Here is a 22,900-nt window from a genome sequence, read left to right as displayed (position 1 = left end):
TACGAGAATAACCCTTCCCCTCCTGCAGTGTCCCTCCGCGCCCCATCACACCTCCTAGTCACTGCCCCCCAATTTACTGCCCCAACCCAAACCTCTTTATCTTGTCATTTCATCACAGATTTCTCATTTCTGTGTCTAAAAGGTACATGAGCTTTCTGCTCTGGCCATTTCTTCGGGTCTTCATTCTCTTGTGAAGACCCTCCTATACACGTAAAATTCCATTAAAACTTGTATGCTTTTCTCCTGTTCATCTGCCCTGACGTCAGTTTGATCTTAGGCTCAGTTAGAGACGCTAAGAGAGCAGACCAAGCACTTTCCTCCCCTACACCTGATTACACGACCCTCACCACAGTTCCCACTTTCTTTAGTCTGTGAAGAGAGAAGCTGAAGCAACAGGATGCAACCACCTGTTTCAGGGAGTTTGAAATCTGACTGAAAAAGAACAAGACTGAGTAAATATAAGTTAGGTTTTCCCCCTGCCTGGTCTGGTTTTACATTACTTAAGGAATGCAGTGACTCTTCCCTCCTTTAACAAATTAACTTCCGAACTTGGACACTGTCCACTTAACAGCCAGCGCCTTGTTCACACTGGCAGTATGACACATCACAAAACACAGGTTTCTGGGCTCGTTCATTCACTGAGCCAGGCACTGTGCTTCTGTCCTCCAAAGAACAGAACACCTGCTGGTGCACCTTACAGGTACCCAGCATGAAGAATGTCAAGAGAGACATGTTTTGAGAACATATAAAGGTAACCGGAATGAACAGTTGACCAGATTGCTCTAGGCTTATGTGCATTTCTGTTGTATAATTAATTATATAAATGTGCCCTAAAGCTGTGTCACAATAAGCAGTTGTCATGAGGACAGTTTTCCAGAGACATTTATCTGTGACGTTAATGAAATGAAGTCACCAACCAACTCAAGATCTTAGAATTACTTATAGGTCCTTTTTTGTTTTTTGTTTGCACATTCAACTTTCGTAGGGTTTTATTTCCCTGAAGAATATGCCTACCAAACAAAAACTTCCTTAAAAGGACCAGCGATAGGCCTAGGGAACCTGAGCATTCTGAATGGATGATGCATTTTAAGTTGCAAACTCGCTGCACATAACGTTACAAAGCAATCATGTACTACCTGGCTCACTATGTCAGCTTCCCGACTTTAATCAACGCTTCGAGAGAGGGGAAGTCAACAAGCAAAAGACCAGTACTGCTCGGTTACAATGTTTTTCTCTTAACAGTAGAAATCTTTACATACAAGGAACAAACAGAATCATGGTTACTGTTCTTTTAAACTCAAAGTGAGGAGAGAGCTGCAGACAGGGATAAGTTAACTACATAAATTCTCACTGCGATCTATGACAAGAGAGATCACCCAAATATAATTAGCTCTACTCCAAATACAGTAAATGATTTTTTTTCCATCACTCACCAAAATATTTACTGAGTGGCTGCATAAGGCACCACGCTTTGTGTCATGGAAGTCGAAGAGAGGGAGAGAAGAGAATGAAGGTTGAGCCTTATCAGAGAGTGGGGAGAGTGCCAGAGAGAGTGAAAAAAGCAATCATGGCTTAAACCAGACATTCCCTTGGCTTTTTGGCCTAAAACCACCAAAGAGAACAAAATGCTGTCTTTTTATATCTGATACACCTTTCTTTGCTAAGGACCTCAGTTGAAGTAGGCCCCCAATAAACCTGGAGACAATCAATTTGGGCATTTGAACAACTCTGTGCATACCACTGTGTACTTGTTTCCTTGCCCCATTCACTGAGAATAAACCACTAAGGAACTGGAAAGAGATGCCTAAGGAAAGGAACATTCTACACGCGGAACATTGGGATTTCATGGGCACACATTCAGAATCTTAGCTTTGGCTAACAAAATAAGCATGATTTTGGTTAACCTACCTCAGGATTTCTCAAAGAAGCAAATTCCTAGGTTTACAACCTCCAGAAAAGACTTTACGTTATCTGACCACTGAATGTCAATGCTATATACTTTTTTCTTTTTTAAAAAGTGTTAAAATTTACTTAAATTATAGAAAAATAAGTAGATGTGTGCTTTTGGGGGGCAGGGGCATTAAGGAGACATTCCCCACTCCTGAAGTTTCCCTCCATGTGGAGAGACCTTTCACCAGAGTGAAACAGTACTGGTCTCCAGGGGAGGAGGTGAATCCTACTGACTGGTAAGTTTCGGGTGGGAACTGGGCACGGGAAGCTAAGCACCTTCTCTCTCCCTTCTTCTCTGGCCATCAGGGTGCTCTGCCATCGGTGTTACAGGGGCAGACTCTTGTGTGTGCTGGCTGAGGGCAGGTGGGAAAATTCCATTCAGAGTACAAGGCTAGGAAGTCCTTGCTGTCAGACATAGGTCTGCCTGCAGCTCTAATCGTGATCTCTGTCTGCCTGCAAGCTTTGTCTACCAACTGCTTCAGGCAGGGAAGAGGGAAGCACTGTTTATCAGCCCCCTCAAACTCCAACATGTACTTTTAACTTACGTCCATCTGATCCCTTGGGAAGTATAACTGCCATGTGCTTAACCGCGAAAAACTCGAAAACCTTATCAATGAGTTGATAAAATCTGCATAGCAATTCTGCCTCTTTTCTAAATTACCTTGTAGTCTTGTCCGGATTTACTCTGTAGAGTGGAAGACACATTCAGACAGACAGACTGAATTTTGCGGAAGAGTCCTGGTTTAGATCCATGCTGAACCACTCCCTCTACCTTTAGCGCCAGCTGCTGGTTATTCTGGACAGCGATGGGCTCTGCAGGGTTCCGGGGGGATGGTGACAGAGCAAGCTAGAACACCAATGTTAAAATAAATGCTAACAACTGAGAACAAGCTTGCTTCCAACAAACATGTCTTTGATAATCACTGGTTACAGGTTAACATGTTATACAATCCCCCTCCCTAACCCCAATCTAATGACCTGACTGTGCTGGGACAACCAGACAGCTGTACCCTTAAAGTCAAGGGTTCCTTTTCCTTAATGCCTCCTTTTAAATACCACTGGGTTTTTTACTCCAAACCCCAGTTCTGTTTGAGGGTAACAGAGGATTAGAGAATAGTGAAGGCACTGTTCTTTCAATTTCTGTTAGTGGGGCATTTCTTCGACAATGAACCAATTCTAGTAGGGAAATGCACTACATAAATTTTCACATCCAGCTGCTAGCTCTTTGGTCTCAGGTAATTTTAAATAGACTAAATTCAAATACAAATGAACTTAAAATTCTAAGATTACATACACAATCAAGTCACCATGGTATAAAAGCCAATTTTCACAAATGAACTAAATGACATTTTTAACCTCTCATTTGAGTAGTTTTTCTTTAAAAACATATTTAAAATCCTAAATACATTCCAATTACGGAAAGCTTAAGTCTCGCTAAATTAAAAGATGGAAGAAATTGGGTAATTTTGATAACGTTGTTGAGTCACTGAACTAATCAACCCTGGACACATCCTATCTTAGGACTTCTCATCTAGATAATCAATTTTCCTTATGATTCAGGTCATTTTGAAATGGAATGTTCTGTTATTTGCAATCAAAAGCATTTGAATGGATGCAAAAGGGCACTGAAGACATTCATTGACAGGGATAAGCCAGGAAATCTCACAGAAATAGCAATTTTCCTCCTTTCCCAACAATTCCATTCTTTGAATCAAAAACAGCTTTTGAATTTTGAATGGCTTAAATATTTTAAAATACTAAAGCTATTCACTGGCCAGCTCTTCAAAACTTGTTATGCAGAGAGAAAAGTGCTTTGGAGGTAGGACTGGGGATGTTTTGGACCTGCTTCATTCTAAGACAGGCGTGAACAGGCTGATCAGACATGGACTTAGCTCAGGACCCTTGCAGGCTACTATGAGCAAAATCACTCAACTTATTCTTGGCGACAAGGGGAAAACTCCAGGCACCCAAATGCCTGCCTCACTGCATTTGGCACTGACAGGTAAGAAGGGAGAGGGTTTAACTCCCAAATCCCATCCCTTCACCAAACCACTTGATGACGGGAGGAAAAGCTTACAACTAAAGGGTCTAAGTTTTATCAAAACAGAAGGTAAGATCCTGAGGCAGAGCTATGCTCCACGTAATCCTCCAAAGATAACCGGGTTTTCCATTTCTAGTAACCTTAGTGTTCTTCCTCTATTACCTTGATGCTGGTAGACTGTAGTTTCTGGAAAAAATATCTCTGAAATGAAAGAGGAACTTTCAGCAAAGCAATGATGGCATTGCAGAGGCATGCTGTATGCTGGGGAGAGAAAAAGAAACTACATCAAATGAAAATAAACTTCCAAGTTTCATCAACAAATGGTACTTTCAGGAAGAAGTTTAAAAACTACAAGTGCTCATATGATTATTACAGAAGTACACAACAATCAGGAAATAGGCGTAACACCCAGGAATTGTGTACATTTGCCAAATCATTTGTGTCAAAGAGTACAGTTACAGATCTTTATTTTGAATATTCAATAAAAAGTAAATGACAGAAGGGAGAAAATTCACATTCCTCAAGGCCAAGCAATATGCAAAATTTGTATTTCTACAGAGCTTAGAGCTACTAGACATATTATTATACAATTACATTAGACACTAAATTACAGAGTAACTATCATATGGCAAAGTATGATAAAGAGCATGGTAAAGAAGCCAGAGCAGCAGATCAATGTTTGAGGCCTGACACCAAATCCCAAGTGGAACCTTGGCTATGAGCTGCCCTCATCTTTCCATCCCATCTCTGCTAGGTGGCTTCCTTGTCCCTACGGCCATGGGTCCTCAGAGAGTGAGCAATGGCGGAAACTTACTGGAATTCAGATTAAGGATGACTATATGGTCCTGTTCTATGGAATTCTCAAACTTTAATAGAATACCTTATTTCTAAAATCTACTTCACAAATTTAACTGTTTTTTGAAAACCCCAGCATAACTGCAGAGAAACAGAAACACTACAGTGAATCCTTCGAGTCTTAGTGAAAAGGGTCATAGAACCAGAATTTTTAAGAGTTCAAAGATATTTTATTTTTTTTAAAACCACTTTACTGAGGTATGACTGATATACAAAAAGCTGTACATATTTACTGTATACAACCTGATGAGTTTGGAGATAAGTATGCTCCTGTGAGACCATCGAAGATATTGTAAAGATCACTCAGTCCAATCTTCAATTTTGCTGATGTCACAGGTCACTGAGACAGGTGATGGAACAAACTGGGACTAGAATCTGGGTTATCTGAACCTTATTTCAGTGATTTTGTTCTATTTCACCAATTATTTGCAAACTTAATAGGAAAAAGATATATTAAAGCTCCATCAGAATATCTATAACTTTGGGTGAGCCAGAACCATGCCGCTTGGTCTACCATCCCCTCCTCAGACTCCTCCCCTCTCAGTGGCCCCCAGAGCACCACAGGGTGAAAACCATTGCACTATACAGTACGCTGCCTGTCCTTCTAAGCTCCTGCCTCCAAGCAGGTGCACCTAGTTGCCCATGCTGTAAACATTTTTAAAAAGTTGGGCAGAAGAATCCACTCCTCATTGGTTTCAGGCTATTGAACACTTTGTGCCTCACAGACTCATAATAAAAATACCAGGTCTATTACTTGAGATAACCACACACAGACTTAAAGACATTGGTTCTACTTCTTCAGGTTTAACTGCCAAAACAGCACTATTCATCTTCCTGCAATGAGGAATCTGGGAAGCATTTGCAGGAACATCCTGCTTGTGATGGCACCTTTGATGCCACAGAGGTGTTTAAGGAGAGAACCATCTTTAATGATGGACGTAAAGGACTCCAAGTGACCTCAGGCTGTTCCCTGGGCAAAAAAGCACCATTCTCCCTTTTAAAAGTGGGGGCCAGCCCTGTGGCCAAGTTTGCAAGCTCCGCTTCGGCGGCCCAGGGTTTTGCTACTTCGGATCCTGGGTGTGGACATGGCACGGCTCATCAATGTTGAGGTGGCATCCCACATGCCACAACTAGAAGGGCCCACAACTAAAAATATACAACTATGTATTGGGGGGCTTTGGGGAAAAAAAGGAAAAATAAAATCTTTAAAAAAAAAAAAGAGTAGATGGATATTTTGCACTTACCCACTGGGAAAGGGTGGACTGCCTCTGAGGCCATTAGCCCCTGGGCACATGCCCACAGGTATGCTAGTAGGTTACTATTAAAATAAGAGTCTGGAGATGTGACATCACATATCATGGCTAGAAAACCAGCAGAACTAGCACATCACCCCGACTCTCTTCACTGCCAAGTCCAATAGATACTTTTCAGCCATTATACTAATTTGACCCTTACCTTGGATTACTGCAGAAGTCTGTAACTACTCTTCCTTCCTCTAATTTTATGTCCTCCAAGCCATTACCTGCTCTGCTTCTATATAACAATAATGTACAATCTTAACTACTTCTCTCCTCCATCCATTTAAAATTCCTAAAAGGTTCTCCAGTGCCTACAGGATAAAGTCCAAATTTCATAATACTGTGTTCAAAGGCTTTTGTCATCTGGCCTCAGCCTAGCTCTCTAGTCTCATCTTTCCGGTCCCTAGCCTGTCCATTACGCTGCAGCAATAACAAACTGTCCCCAGAAGACACCCTGCTACTTCATGCCTCTGCTTCCCAACATACTGTTCTCTGCCTGAAATTCCCTACCCCTCCTTGTCTGCCTGCAAAACTCATACGCAAAGACATCTTCTCCCTGACTTGCACCCTCACTCTATTTTCCCTATCCTTTGACATGAATTACTTTCTCTTTTGTGCCACAACCTACCTTGTGCAGAGCTCTATTACTGCACATATACTGTATTGTGTTTATTTGTTTACATAATCTTTCTTATTAGAATATGGACAACTTGAGGGAAGACCTGGTGCTTTGTCATTTTTCTATTCCTAGGATCCAAGAAATACTTGCTGAACTGAATTTGGGGCTCAGAAAGTATCAAATCTATGAAATATAATGTGCAAAAGGAGAAGAAGGGAATTAACATTTATTAACCACTCCTTATATACCAGGCCAGGCACTGTTCTAGGCAATAGGCATTATTTCATTTAAACTTCACAGTAACCCTATAAGGTAGATATTTTTTCCATATCATAGAAAAGGACGTTAAGTAATTTGTCTAAAATCTGCTGAGTGGCAGAGGCAGAATTTGAACCTGGGGCTCTTTTCTCTGTACGTGTCTCCCACTGCACAGAAACTTCCCATTCTATCCATTATATTCAGTGGATTCAACGCCATCAAACCTGAGTTACTGTTTGGCATCTATTTAATTTCTTAGGGTGGAGCTTAGAGGGCTATGAAAATAATTTAATCAGTGTCTCACACAGATGTATGTCATTTCCTTCAAAGATAATCTTTACAATCTCCCTTAGCAACCAATCTCAGTGTCCAACAGCTACCTGTGACAACTCAATTCAGCAAATACGTATCGAGGATCTCATGTGGAAAGCGGTATGTGAAGGAAAGTATCTGTCCTTAAAATCTCGTTTAATCCCTTAATGACACAGCCTGCCAGTTTCTTCTAAAACACTTGATAAAGGGTGAGTACAGCATGGAAAGAGCAGGAGCCAGAAGAGAGCTGGAAACTGGCATCTCATGTGAGGGCAGGGCAAGAGAAACTCTCCAAGGTGTAAAGCTCAAAGACTGGGTGTTACGGACTGAATGCGTGTCCTCCCTAAATTCATATGTTGAAGCCCTAACTCCCAATGTGCTGGTATTTGGAGTGGGGCCTAAGGAGGTCATTAGGGTTAGATGAGGTCATGAGGATGGCACTCCCATGATGGGATTAGCGTCATTCTAAGAAGAGGAAGAAAGACCAGAGCTCTCTTTCTCTCCACAGGAGGACACAGCGAGCAGGTGGCTGGATGAAAGCCAACAAGAGGGTGCTCCCTAGGAACCAAACTGGCTGGCACTTGATCCTGGACTTTCCAGCCTCCAGAACTATGAAAACAAATGTCTGTTGTTTAAGCCACTCAGTCTATGATATTTTTTTATAGGAGTCCTAGGGGAATGGCCAGACAAGGAGGCAAAAATCTGGGCCAGAGTGTGTCCATCTGTCAGTCTGGGAAGTCAGGGGAGAAGACTGTGCCAAAGGCAGCAGAGCTTCAGCAGGCTAATGGCGGACAAGTATACTAAAAGACACCAATGGCGTCACCCGTCAGACAGCAAGCCCAGTTTGTCCTGTTTCAATTGGCCAGTTCTTCTCAGCTTTGGTGGCATTATAGACTCACCCTGGGGCTTTTAAAAATGCTAATGCCTAGGCCTCAACTGCAGAGATTCAGAGTTAATTGGTCTGGGGAGGTATCTGGATACTGACGTACAGTAGTCCCCCACTTACCTGTGGTTTCTCTTTCTGCGGTTTCAGTTATCCATGGTCAATCACAGTCGGAAAATATTAATAGAAAATTCCAGAGACAAACAATTCATAAGTTTTAAACTGCATGCTGTTCTGACTAGCATGATGAAATCTCATGCCATCCCACTCTGGTCTCGCCCAGGATGTGAATCATCCCTTTGTCCAACATATCCATGGTGTATATACTACCTGCCCATTAGTCATTTAGTAGATGTCTTGGTTATTAGATCATGGTATCCCAGTGTTGTGTTCAAGTAACCCTTATTTTACTTACTAGTGGCCCCGGAGCACAAAAGTAGTGATGCTGGCAATTTGGACATGCCAAAGAGAAGCCGTAACGAGCTTCCTTTAAGTGAAAATGTGAAAGTACCCAACTTAATAAAAAAAGAAAAAAAATCATATGTTGAAGTTGCTAAGATCTACGGTAACTTTGATTCCAGTACATTGTTATAATTGTTCTATTTTATTACTAGTTATTGATGTGAATCTGCCTAATTTGTAAATTAAACTCTATCATGGGTATGTACGTATAGGAAAAAACATAGTGCACACAAGGTTTGGTACTAGCTGCAGTTTTAGGCGTCCACAAGGGTCTTGGAATGCATCCCCTGTGGATAAAGGGGACTACTGTATTTTTTAAATCTCCCTAACTGATTCTAATATGTAGCCAAGGAGAACTACTCAACTTCAGTTAAATTGTTAAAAAAGAAAAGAAAAGTTTTATCTGCATCCCGGTAGAGCAGATTTGACCTGTTAACGTGACTATGTTGCAGCTACGAATGTTCTAAGTGCTTTCACGGATTATCTCATTTTATCCTCACAACAATGCTACCAGGTAGGCACTATATTAACTCTGTTACAAAACAGGCAGAGGAAACAGGCACAGTAATTTGTTGAAGTTACACAGTTAGCATGTACCACAGATGGATAAAAACCCACTTCCACATAATAAAAACTCAATAAAACAAGCGACACTTACCATGTAAGAAACAGGGGTATACTTCCGATTGAGTGATTCCACCTCCTCCAAGACATGATTGTATACAGACATCATTCTTCTCTCATATTCGCTATCAGCATGGGCTGCTCCGGTAGATCCATATTCCTGGAAACTGAAGCCAAAATCAATATCAATTAATCAACAAAAATAGTAACTATTTTAATGTCTAAATACTTTCCACACATTCCATTTAATCCTTAAAATAACGAAGTAGGCACTGTTATTTCCATTTTACAGATGAGGAAACTGAGGCTTCTAGAGCCTCAGTAACTTGTCTTCAGACACATAACCAGTAAGTGACAAGCTGGAATTCAAACCCAGACATGACTTCCATGTATTCGTGTCAAGCACTTTGGCTGTTAGGTAGTATAAAGTGTTTAAATCTTGTCCCTGCCATGAGGTGAAAGAGACATATGATAATAAAGCCAGCAGATAAGTGCCAAATAACCAGTAAAGATATTCAAATAATAGATCAGAATACGGAGGGAGCCGAGGAGTATCTTAGACGAGGTCAGTCTTGAAACAGTCACTAGACAATTAGGATAGACAAGATGGGGAGAGAAGGAAAGTATGGAGGGCATTCACGCCTGGAGAAACGGCATGAATCTAAAGCACGGAGATGAAATGCACAGGAATGTCAGAGGAGAGCCAGCATATGGAGATGTGGAAAGAGTTTTACCTAGATTTCCTTCTTTTTCCTCTACTGCCTCAAACCCAAAGATTATTTCTGAAAGTACTTCTAAGTGAGAAAAGAAGGCAAAACTCCTGCATTCTAACTAAACTTCAAGAGGGCTATTTGAAAATGCAGTATAGGTAACAACTACGTTGGGCATAACACTGTTCTTATTATTCCCTTCTCATCCTTTTAATGCTACTACGTGCAAGGCACTTCAGCCAGGTACTTTACACAGGCTATTGCATTTAACCATCACAACCACTCTATGAGACAGGCATCATTATTTACCTATAGTTTATGCATCTGTGGCTTAATGAGATGAAATAACATGGATTTATTCACACAGCTAAGAGTGAGTGATAAGGGATTTGTGTTTATATCTGCCTGGTTCCAAAGCTTTGTTCCCTGTTCTGTACTCTTTTTTATTTTTTGCTGGGAAAGATTTGCCATGAGCTAACATCTGTTGCCAATCTTCCTCTCTCTTTTTTTCCTTCCCAAAGCCTCAGTACATAGTTGTATATTCTAGTTGTAAGTTGTTCTAATTATTCCATGTGAGCTGCCACTACAGCATGGCTACTGACAGATGAGCGGTGTGGTTCTGTCCCTGGGAACCGAACCTGGGCGCCAGAGCAGAGTGCACCAAACTTTAACTGCTAGGCCATCAGGGCTGGCTCTGTAGTCTATTTTAAGTTTCCTTAAGACAAAAACTAAACCTCACTTATAGAATGGACTTTAAGGAAAACCATACCACACAAATAAAGCATAAATAAGTTAAAGTCTTTTACAAAGTGACCTGCTAATAAAAGGGTCTAAATTAAGAATACATTCCTCTGCCTTCTACAAAAGGAAATATTCCCTTACTTTGAAAATAAACTTTGTTGAAAGGTAAGTTACAAAATCACAAAAATGTACCCAATTGAAATACCCCTTTTTATTTAATCCCCACTTCTGGCCCCAGGGAACCACTGACTTGCTTTCTAACACTATAAATGAAGTTTATGTTTCCTAATATTTCATATAAACAGTCACACTATGTGTACTATTTTGTATCTGGTTTCCTTCACAGCAGAGTGTTTTTGAGAGTCATTCATGTTTTGCATATATCAATAGGTCACTCATCTTTATTGCTATTCCATTTTATGGATATACTACAATTTATTTATCCATTTGCCTGTTGAGAGACACTTGGCTCTTTCCAATTTCTGCTATTAAAATAAAGCTGCTAAGAAAATTTGTGTACAAGTCTCTATGGAAATATGTTTTCATTTCTCTTGGGTAAATAAGTTAGAACAGAATTGGTGGTGATATGCTAAACATATGTTTAACTTTATTGAAAAATAGCCAAACAGTTTTCCAAAGTGGCCGACACATTTTGCATTCCCAACAATGTGTGAATTCAAGCTCCTCCACATCCTCACTAATATCTGGTGTTGGAGGTCTTTTTCATTTTAGCTACTCTAGTGGGACTTAGCTGTATCTCATTGTGAATTTAATCTGCATTTCTCTGATGCCTAATGATGTTAAGCATCTTTCATGTGCTTACTGGATATTAATATATCTTATTTTTTGAAGTGTCTGTTCAAATCTCTTGTCAACTCTTAAAAATTGTGTTATCTTGAGTTGTATAGTTTTCTTAATATTTTAAACGCAAGTCCTTTGATAGATTATGTTTCAGTTTTTTTCCTGTGACCTATCTTTTCACTTTCTTAATGGTTTCTTTCAAAGAGTAGAACTGTAAAAATTTAAATCCAATTAAGCAAATTTTTCTCTTATGGTATCTGCTGTTAGTGTTCTAAGAAATCTTTGCTGACGTCAAGGTCATAAAGATTTTTCTCCAATGTAGTCTTCTAGAAAGTTTGGCATTTGATTTTTTTTTTTTTTTTTTAAGATTTTATTTTTTCCTTTTTCTCCCCAAAGCCCCCTGGTACATAGTTGTATATTCTTTGTTGTGGGTCCTTAGTTGTGGCATGTGGGACTCTGCCTCAGCATGGTTTGATGAGCAGCGCCATGTCCGTGCCCAGGATTCGAACCAACGAAACACTGGGCTGCCTGCAGCGGAGTGCGCGAACTTAACCACTCGGCCACGGGGCGAGCCCCAAGGCATTTGATTTTTTATGGTTTTGTCTATGAAACATTTGGAATTAATTTTTGTGCATGATGTGACCTAAGGTCAAGATCCATTTTTCCCCCCATATAGATACCTAGTTGTTCTAGCATGATCTGTTGAAAAGGCTATCCTTTCCCCCATTGAATTATTGTAGCATCTTTGTCAAAAATCAAGTGATCACCACACATGTGAGTGTCTATTTTGGACTCTCCATTCAACGCTCAAGCCAACATCAAATTATCTTAATTACTGTAGCTTTATACTAAGTCTTGAAATCTTTAGTAAGTCCTCCACTTTAGATTTTCTCCTTTATTCTGCAGTATGGTGAATTAGACTAATTAGTTTTCAAATGTTAAACCTAGCATTCCTGGGATAAAGCCTACTTGGTCTTAATGTATTATCCTTTTGTATATTGCTGGATTCAATTTCTACATGTTTTCTTAAAGATTTTTATGTCTATGTTCATGAAGAATATTTGAAATTTTTTCCCGTTCACCTAAGTTATCACATTTATTGGCACAAAGCTATTATTCCTTTAATCTGTTTTAATGTCTATGAGATTTGTATTAATACCATTTCATTTCTGATATTGGTAATTTGTGTTTTTTCCTTGCTCAAATAGCTCAAGATAGCTCAAATAGCTAGTGTTATCAATTTTATTATTTTTTCAAAGAACCAGCTTTTGGTTTAATTCATTTTCTTTACTGTTTATTTCTAATTTACTGATTAGCACTCTTTATTATTTCTTGTCTTCTAACGACTTTGAGTTTAATTTGATCTTTCTTTTCCTAGCTTTATATGGTAGAACCTTAGATTATTGATTTTAAACTTTCTTTTATATATAATATATATATTATAGCATTTAAAGCTATAAATTATCCTCTAAGCTCTGCTTTAGCTGCATCTCACAAGTTTTTATATGTGGTATTCTCATTTTCATTCAGTTTAACATATTTTCTAATTACCCTTGTAATTTCTTGACCAATTGGATTGTTTAGAAGTCTTGTTTAATTTCTAAACATTTGAAGATTTTCCAGAGATCACTTTGTTACTCTTTTTTAATTTAATTCTGTCAGATAACATGTTCTACATGATTTCAATGCTTTTACATTTGTTGAGATCTGTTTTATAACCCAGTGTATGGTTTATCTTGGTAAATGTTCCAAGTGCATTTGAAAAGAAGGTGTATGCTGTTGCTGGTAGTGTATAGATGTCAATTAGGTCAGGTTGGCTGGTAGTGTTGCTCATGTCTTCTATATTCTAAGTAATTTTCTGCAAGTTGTTCTGTCAATTATTCAGAGTGAAGTGTTGAAAACTCCAACTATAATTATGAACTTCTTTCTCTTTCCAGTTCTGCTGGTTTTTGTTTCATATATTTGGAGGATCTGTCACAAAGTACATAAATGTTTAGGATTCTGTCTTCTCAATGAATTGATCCCTTTATCATAATGACATGCAACTCTTTATCAAGTCTTTGTCTTGAAGTCCACTTTGTATGATATCATTTATGGTCACTATAGCTTTTAGGGTTTGCATGATATATCATTTTCCATCCTTTTACTTACTTTTAATTTATCTGTGTCTCTGTGTTTAAAATGGGTTACTTGTGGTAAGCATATAGTTGGGTTTCACTTTTTTATCCAGTGTCAGATAATCTCTGACTTAACTTAGAGTAAGACCATCTACATTCATTGTAATAATTGGTATGGCTGGGTTTAAGTCTATCATATACTGTGATTTTTTTCTACTTTCTGCATCTGTTGACCATTTCGTTTTTTTCCTCTTCCTCTGTCTTCTTTGGGATTAACTGAGCTTTTTTTAAAGCATTCCATTTTATCTCCTAGACTGACTTGTTTTATATTTTAGTGGTTGCTCTAGAGTTTATTCATCTTTACTTTATCACAAGTTATCTTCAAATATACAACTTCATATAAAATGTAAGAATCTTACAACTGTACTAATTCCATCCCTACCTCCATCATTTGTCGTATTTCATACATTTTACTTCTATGTCTTATAAACTCCCAAATGCACTGCTATTATTTTTGTTCTAAAGGATCAGTATCTTTTTTGAAAAATAAAAAAATGAGAAAAGTTTTTTTATATTTACTCACATATTTACCATTTCTAGTGCTTGTTCACTGTTTTGTGGATCTAAATGTACATCTCAAATAACTTTTCTTCAGCCTGAAGAAGTTCCTTTAACATTTCATGTAGTGCAGGTCTGCTGATGATAAATTTTCTTAGATTTTGTCTGGCAATGTCTTTATTTTGTCTTAATTATTGAAGGATACTTTTACTGAATATAGAATAACTACATTAACATTTTTTCTTTCAGGATTTTAAAGATGTTACTTCAGTTGTCTTCTGCTTGCATTACTTCTAATGAGAAGTTAGTGGAAATTCTTATCTTTCTCTCCTTCGATGTACTCTATCTTCTTTCTCTGGTTGCTTTAAATTTTTCTCTTTATCACTGGTTTTCAGCAATTTGATTATAATGTGTGCCTTGCTATGGTTTTCTTTAATTTTATCCTACTTGGAGTTCATTAAGCTTCTCAGATTTGTGGGTTTATATTTTTAATTAAACATGAAAAATTTCCAGCCACTTAAATATTTTTCTGTCCCTTGTTCCCCTCCTTCTAAGATTTCCAGTTACATGGATATTAGTACAAATGACACTGACCCACAGGCCAATTTTGACTCTGTTCAGTTTTTCAGCCTTTTTTCTTTCACTGTCCAATTTAAATAATTTCTATTGCTATGTCTTCAAGTTCACTGATATTTTGTTTTGCAGTATCTAATCTACTGTTAAACACAACCTAATCAATCTTGAATCCTATATTCACCAAAATTATCTTTCAGGTAAGATGTGAAACCATACATCTCCTAGAAGAAAATACAGGCAGTACACTCTTTGACATCAGTCTTAGAAGGATCTTTTTGGATACCATGTCTACTAGAGCAAGGGAAACAAAAGAAAAAATAAACTAATGAGACTTCATCAGACTAAAGAGCTTCTGCAAGGCAAAGGAAACCAGGAACAAAATGAAAAGACAACCCACCAACTGGGAGAAAATATTTGCAAATCACATATCTGACAAGGGGTTAATCTCCAAAATATATAAAGAACTCACATAACTCAACAACAAAAAAACAAACAACCCCATCAAAAAAATAGGCAGAGGATCTGAACTGACATTTTTTCACAGAAGATATACTGATGGCCAATAGGCACATGAAAAGGTGTTCAACATCACTAATCACCAGAGTAATGCAAATTGTAACTACACTAAGATATCACCTTACACCCATTAGAATGGCTATAATTACCAAGACAAAAAACAACAAATGTTGGAGAGGATGTGGAGAAAAGGGAACCCTCATACACTGCTGGTAGGAATGCAAACTTGTGCAGCCACAATGGAAAACAGTATGGAGATTTCTCAAAAAATTAAAACTAGAAATACCATATGACCCAGCTATCCCACTACTGAGTATTTATCCACAGAATCTGAAGTCAACAATTCAGAGACTTATGCACCCCTATGTTCACTGTAGCATTATTCACAATAGTCAAGATGTGGAAGCAACCCAAGCGTCCATCAACTGATGAATGGATAAAGAAGATGTGGCATATATATATAATGGAATACTTCTCAGCCATAAAAAAAAGACAAAATCATCCCATTCACAACAACATGGATGGATCTTGTGGGTATTATATTAAGTGAAATAAGCCAGACAAGGACAAACACCGTATAATTTCACTCATATGTGCAAGATAAACTAACACATGGACAAAGAGAACAGATTAATGGTTACCAGGGAGAGGGGGTTGGGTGGGTAAGCATACGGGGTAAATGGAAACATTTACATGGTGACTGATGAATAATAATGTACAACTGAAATTTCACAATGTTATTAACTATTATGACGTCAATTAAAAAAAGTTAAGAAATATCCTTCAAAAATAAAAGCAAAATCAAGATACTGTATTTTTCAGCTCTAGAAGCTCCATTTGGTTCTTTTTACATCTTTAGTTTTTTGCCTCATTATCCTATCTTTAAAATTTTTGAAAATACTAATTGTAGCTGTTTTAAACTTTGAGTTTGCTAAATTACATTGTCTGTCACTTATGAGTCTTTTTTCTAATTGACTGAATTTTCTCTTGGTTATTTGTCACATTTCCCTGCTTCCTCTCATGTCTAGTAATTTTTTTTTTTGCTGAGGAAGATTAGCCCTGATCTAACATCTGTGCCAATCTTCCTCCATTTTATATGTGGGTCACCACCTCAGCACGGCTGACGAGTGGTATAGGTCTGTACCCAGGATCTGAACCCGTGAACCTGGGCCACTGAAGCAGAGTGTGCTGAACTTAGCCACTACACCATTGGGTCGGCCCCCTCATGTCTAGTAATTTTTGAGCGTCTGCTACAATTGTGGATCTTACACTGTTGAGTTTTTGGATTTGCTGTCTTTAAAGAATGTTAGATTTTGTTTTGGTAGACAGTCAAGCTGCTTCTGCATAGACCTAAATCTTTCAAGGATTACTTAAGCTTTGTTAGGCCAGGTCTAGAGCAGTCTTTACTTTAGGGCTGCTTTAGCCCTACTACTACTAAGGTGGTGTGACTCTTCTGAATGCCCTAGGTGTCCAACAAGGTCTCTACAGTATGGCTGGTTGGAACTCAAACATTCCTCAGCCCCGTGTGAGCTCTGGAATTTTTCAGCTTATAGCTTCCTGGTAATTATTCTTTCCCTAGTAGTTGTTTTCTTGCCCAGCCTGTGGGGTTTCACCATATATCATGTGCAGCTTAGCATTCAGCCAAAGACTCACAGCCTATGCAGATTTCTAGAGCTCTTTCTGTGAGGGGTTCTCCTCTCCTGTACTCAGCCCTACAAATTCTAGCTTCCTCTGGTTCTGTGAACCCTGATCTCTACCTCTTCAACTAAGCAAGACTACCACATTCTGTGTTGGTTATTCCTCCCTGAGAGGCAGTCTAAAAAAGTGCCTCCAGGCAGAGGAAAGCAAACTGTTATAGGGGTTACCTTATTTGTGTTGCTTCTCTGAGGGATTACATTCCTAAGCTGCCTACTGCCCAGTGTCCGAAAACAGTTAAACTTATACTTAAATTTATATGCTTATCCAGGTTTCTAGTTGTTTACAACAGAAGGAAAAGTCCTGTATTAGAATGTCTTCGAGGCCAGAAGCTGTTGCCTTATTTTTCAGGCAACAGAAATAAATGTTAAGTGCAAAGGAATCACAACAGAGTGAATAAGAAGCTAGAAAAGATAAATGTGATGGACAAGCATCTCAAAATATTTTTTCTTGATAATCCTGAAAAGTTGGTATGAGGTAGATAATAACATTCATAATTATAAACATCTACCCCATCCTATCCCACATTTATTGATACTGGCTCAGGCACTATATTAGTTGCTAGAGATACAAAGTTGAGTAAGATAAAGTCTCTTCTCCCAAAAAATCTGCTAGGCTATGAAGCAGATACACAGATTTTTGTAAAAACTATAGTGAAATATCAACATCACGCTTCATTCTCTTGAGGTTCTTTTTAGCAGCAGGTCCTTCTTTACTTCTAAGGCATAAAATATATAATATCAAGAACGTAAGTTTTAGAGGGAATCTATTCTGTGCAATTGTACACAATTGCAAATGAAATCCAAAGAACCCTCCTTCAAGGTACAAGCTTTCTATTCCACTTTTTCATTGCTACGAAGGGCAAAGGCTGGGGGAATGGTTTTGGGGGATGAAAGGGGATGGAGAAGAGTGAAGACAGGTGGTAGAAAGGGGAGAGAGAGTAGCATGCATAAGCTGACTAGATAACTCCCTGCACCCCATCCCTCCTGACAATGTGCCTAGTTCTCTGCTAAAAAGTCAATCAAGAAAAACACTAATTTCTCTTACGTCAACCAACAGTACAATGATATTTGTATGCTAAAAGGTAAAATTGAGTATGGCACAATTAGAAATGGTGTGAGCCTGGAAGTGTCAATTAAATGGCAAAGATTGTGAAAAATATGGAAGTTTAAGAATATTTTGAAATTTACAAGGGAGGACTTTGTTTAAAAAAAAACGCTAGAAGTCTGAGGGGGAAATGAACACAGATGAGAAAAGGATAAGTAAAAATTAGTATTTCTTAAAAATATGAAAATGGATTGGATCAGTTGGGAGAAAAATAGCCAAGTGGCCTAGTCTGAGAGTAGGCAGCACTTTAAAACACAAGGCAAGGATTTTGGTATTGCTGTGTAAAGGAATGGTAGGTCAATGCTTTAGGATAGAGAAAATTAAAATGCTTTGTTAATTATATTCTCTTTGAGGAAACTGATCTTGGAATCACAGGCCTTAATAGATAGGGAATTATAATTGAAATTCCCAGTTGAAAATGCATATACCAAAACAGAATACTATAATGGGATAAAACATGGATCATTCTTTAATAAAAACATTTTAAATAATTAATTAGTTAATGGGAGAGAGGAGATGAATCTTAATAAAGCAAGAAGAAGAATATCTTTTTGTTTGGGAAACCAAAGAATAAAAATTTCAAGTTTAAGTTTAATTATATTAATAACTCAATTTTCACATCAAAGTTTAGCTATAATATACAAGAAGAAAATTGTCAAATTCAAAGAACTTCTTCTCAGTTATTTTTCCAAGTCAATGTTTTGAAAACATGAGGCAGGAGGTAAGCAAACAATGGAGTCAGAAAATCCTAGTTTTATCACTAGCTACATGCTGGAGAAGCTCTTCCTCGCTGTTTCTTCTTCCATAATACCTCTTCCAAAATACTGTGGTGATGATCAGGTAAGATTACACATTTGAAAGTATTCTGTAATGTAAACTGTTTAAATACCTTGCTGATTCTGGATCCAAAATCAGGGCTTCTATTGTGTGAGATATCAGTAAACAGCTCTGCTGCTGTCTGGATTAATGTTAAGGTTACACATGAAAAGAGAGAAATCTATAGGCTTTATTCCATCTGAATATTAAATAAGTCAAGATCAGGATCGCATTTTTAGTGAAGGTAACCATATATTATCGACTCAAATAGTCTAGAGTTTGTTTTTTTCCGTTTGGCTATATGTTGTCTGTAACAGTGATTCTCAAACTCTGTTCCAGGAAGGGTACTTCAGAGGCTGCCTAATGTCGGTGGGGGGGGGGGGGGCTTCAATCACAGATCTGTTTTTATGTAGGATAAAAACAGATATCTTAGATATAGGAGTCTTAGATACAGGAGTTTCACTGATGAAAGTTAAAAACAACAACAGCAGTAGTTTGTAGCATGGTTACCCCAGAAGATTACAGGCTGGGGCGAAAGAGGTCTGTTTACCATCCTGAAACTGTATGCAAATTTTGGAGGCTATGTGCATATATGCATTTTGTAGGGGAAGGTCCATAGCATTCATTAGTTTTCGATCAGTAAATCAAAATGCCAAGAAGTACTGATTTATAGGTCCTACAACTTGAAAACAATTTATCTCTTCCTTCCCTTCAAAAAGGATTTGAGGCTGCTAGTAAGAAAATATGGAGAACTTACAGAGGGCTTAAGGAACAAAAGTGATGACTAAAGCTACTGTATAGATCATTAATAAAGGTGTTGGGAACTAGGGTTGTTAGCTATGAAGACAAGAGAGGTGAGACAAAACAGAAAATGGTTCTCTGGTGGGAAAATGTTGTGTGTTGTCTGTTGCAGCCCAAGTGTGCACTAAGTATGCAACACTGGCAGGCCCTGGGTTTTGGACACTCTTCCTAGAGGTGGAGAAACACCACCATTGAGTCACCAATTTTTTTTTAAAGCCTGGTTGAACTTAAAAAGTAAAATTATACTGCTTATACTAGATTTCAAAGGAGAAATTATTAATTATAGTATTTCTTGGCTTACTCAATTTATATTTTTTAGTTAAGCCTATCTGAAATATTCACTCTAAATTTAAAAGAATATTTTTAAAGAACAAGAAATATTGGGGCAAGATTAGGATACAGTTCTACATTCCTCAAAGTTGCTGAATCAGCATCAAAAGATGCCTGATAAAGATCCCCATATCGGGAAGCAAGGCTTCGGAATTCTTCCATGGACTGTTTCATCTATAAAGAAGGAAAATATCAATTATGATAAACAAACATGCTATCATTATTGTACAAACAACGCAAAAAACAAAACATAAAAAAACCCATCCTCAAACAATAAAAAAATCCAAAAAATATTTCAACTTTTTCATTTTCATTCTATTCATTTTTATAAACCTTGTTAAGAAACTACAAGTGTGCAAGAGACTATAATTTATACACGACGTACATAAACAAAAAACATTGCATTTTTAGCTTAAGTTCCACTAAAATAATTAACATAGTTATAAACATCCCAAAGTTTCTTTCAAATGTCTGTCTTTTCTCTTTATATAAATATGCAGCATCTAGAGAGACATCATCAATCACTTGGTTGTTCTACAGAGACATCAGCCTATTTTTGGCTAGACAGCTGAGTTAATAAGCATCTGATGTTTAAAGCTTGTGAGTCACACCACTGATTTTTAAACTTCAGAATTTTTCATCTCAAAACTACCCTCAAAAACCTCTGAAGTGTAAATAAAAACTGCACTGAAAATAAAGTTAAGACACACCTGATTGGAGATGCGACCACACCTCTGAAGGTCATTCCCTAAGGTCATGGCAATTGTGGTGGCGATTGCAGGCGGGGGGCTTGTCTTTAGGCTATTGCAAGTACAGATGAGTTGGGAGAAGGCTTGCAGAAGGTCAATCCTGAGTTTTACAAATTCACACTGAAAACTTAAGGGATTCAATGGTGTACTGGCAGCCTGGGGGAAAAAAAGATACATTTAAGACAAAGTAAACATAACAGCAAGATGGTGCAGTACAAAGTATTTGTCATAATCTGTGCAAAAGAGCAGTAGTTCTAACACTAATGGATAAACACCTACATTATAAGGGAAATGATGTGATATTAGAAAGAAAAACTTATTGCTACTAGCATCAGCTCTGAAAAACTACGTTCCATCAACATTCAGGTTCCTTAGTTCCTACGTTGACAAAGATCCCACAACACATGGGTTGGCTAGATCAACATTAGTAAGGTATCGTATGAGGAATGCTTCAAGGACATCATCAGTCCCCCCAAATCCCTTTATCACCTTCCTACCTTCCTAACCTGAAATTCTCATCACTGGAACCATTCAAAGAATTTTTAAAAGTTTGAAATGGGGAGGGTAGAAGGGCAGAAGAAATATGTTGCTAGACAGTCACTGTTAAAAAAACATGTTACCTCATGGCTGCCTTCTTCCACTGCTAGCCCAGAGTAATTTAAAAAAGAATTTCTGAGTAGACACTTTAGAATGCACAGACAGGCCATCAAGGAAGAATAGGTCATAACACACAAATAAGTTTCAATGGGATAGAGGGGTCTCAGCGATAAGCCTTGGACAGCAAAGAGTAGCATTAGCTAGGTAGAGAGGACAAAGAATTGTAAATTAAGCCAGTGTGGGCAGAGAAGTAAGACAACTTTCAACTGTTTAGCAACTGCCCTAGTGGAGAACCTAGCACAGTGTTCTCAATAAAAGGCCTACTAAAAATATGCTATTTTGACACTAAATGGAGGCCTAGTGAAATCAATTTTCCTCTCTGAGAAGATTCACTTAAAACAGGCTGATGCTGTTTCTTAGATACTGTCTCACACTATTCTTTCAGCAGGAGAGCCAAGTATGTGACTTTGGAGTCCTAGAAGTTGGTTATAATATTATCCATCTGGCCAAGCATCACACACTGACCCAAGTGTGTAGTTATCTCTACTTTTAAGTATCAAATGATAAGTTTTATTATTTGGTAGCATTCATATTTTACCCTCTGAAATAGTTAGCCATGCCCTGTATCCTTTGTAAGAACACACACTTGCTCCAGTATCCCTCTCAAACTGCAAAGGCCCTTGATAATATATATAAGCTACATCCATATAAAACTATATAAGCTAGAGGTAATAACTGCATTCAATATATTGAGTTCCGTGGTTTTCAAACTTTTGGGATGCTTTGTTCTAATCATGAAACAGCACAGATTAGAATATTAAAGAGACCATTTCAATTGTTTTAAATTTCTTAGAGAAGTGATCTGCTCCTATAGGAAGACAAATTCCCCCTCCTCTGCCCCTGAAGCTGCTACTTGCTGTTTTTAATTCACTGCTTGTCAGCAACTTTAGAAGGGTCAGGGATACAAGTAGGTGTATATGATACTGTTATATAAATACAGTACAAACCATCCTACCAGACAAAAAACATGGGCAATATCGTCCTAATATGCATTATAAAACTTAAAGAGAAGCAAGAAGTAGTTACAATGAGGGAGATTTACTGCCACTCTGGATTTATTGCTGAATATTTGATTGATGATATAAGATGGTAACTTTGAAAGTGATTGTGCATCTTGGATTGTGTTATGTGGAAGGAAAGCAATGCTAGATATAGTATACATGTTCGAAAAGAACACAGAAAAGACAGATTGTCATAAAGGTCAAAGATTTTAAAAGGTACATCGTCCATAAGAGACAGAAAACGTATAAGAAACAAAACTTTGACTACAGCAGTATGAATAACGCCAATGAAAAAGAAAAGGGATATTATTTATATTTCTTTACACTGGGGCTAAAGTTTAGACAGAAGTTGGGTTCTAAAGTCAGCCGGTAAGGCAAAAATTGAATATAATCAAAATTACCCCTGAAAATTCCTCAGGAAGG

General features: G+C 37.9%; 1 protein-coding gene across 1 annotated transcript in view; it reads right to left on the bottom strand.

Annotated features, from left to right (window-relative positions):
- INTS7 (integrator complex subunit 7) overlaps window positions 1-22,900 on the bottom strand; it is a 91,577-nt gene that overhangs the window by 2,030 nt on the left and 66,647 nt on the right. Inside the window, exons 14-19 of the mRNA XM_046683180.1 lie at window positions 20,781-20,975; window positions 20,141-20,244; window positions 19,013-19,081; window positions 9,337-9,469; window positions 4,154-4,252; window positions 2,612-2,797 (exon numbers count right to left, since the gene is read on the bottom strand). Coding sequence (XP_046539136.1) covers window positions 2,612-2,797; window positions 4,154-4,252; window positions 9,337-9,469; window positions 19,013-19,081; window positions 20,141-20,244; window positions 20,781-20,975 — 786 coding nt within the window. The remainder of the gene's footprint in view (window positions 1-2,611; window positions 2,798-4,153; window positions 4,253-9,336; window positions 9,470-19,012; window positions 19,082-20,140; window positions 20,245-20,780; window positions 20,976-22,900) is intronic.

This window comes from Equus quagga, chromosome 13 (genome assembly GCF_021613505.1).
Source record: "Equus quagga isolate Etosha38 chromosome 13, UCLA_HA_Equagga_1.0, whole genome shotgun sequence".
Taxonomy (NCBI): domain Eukaryota; kingdom Metazoa; phylum Chordata; class Mammalia; order Perissodactyla; family Equidae; genus Equus; species Equus quagga.
This window is presented reverse-complemented; position numbering and strand designations above follow the sequence as displayed.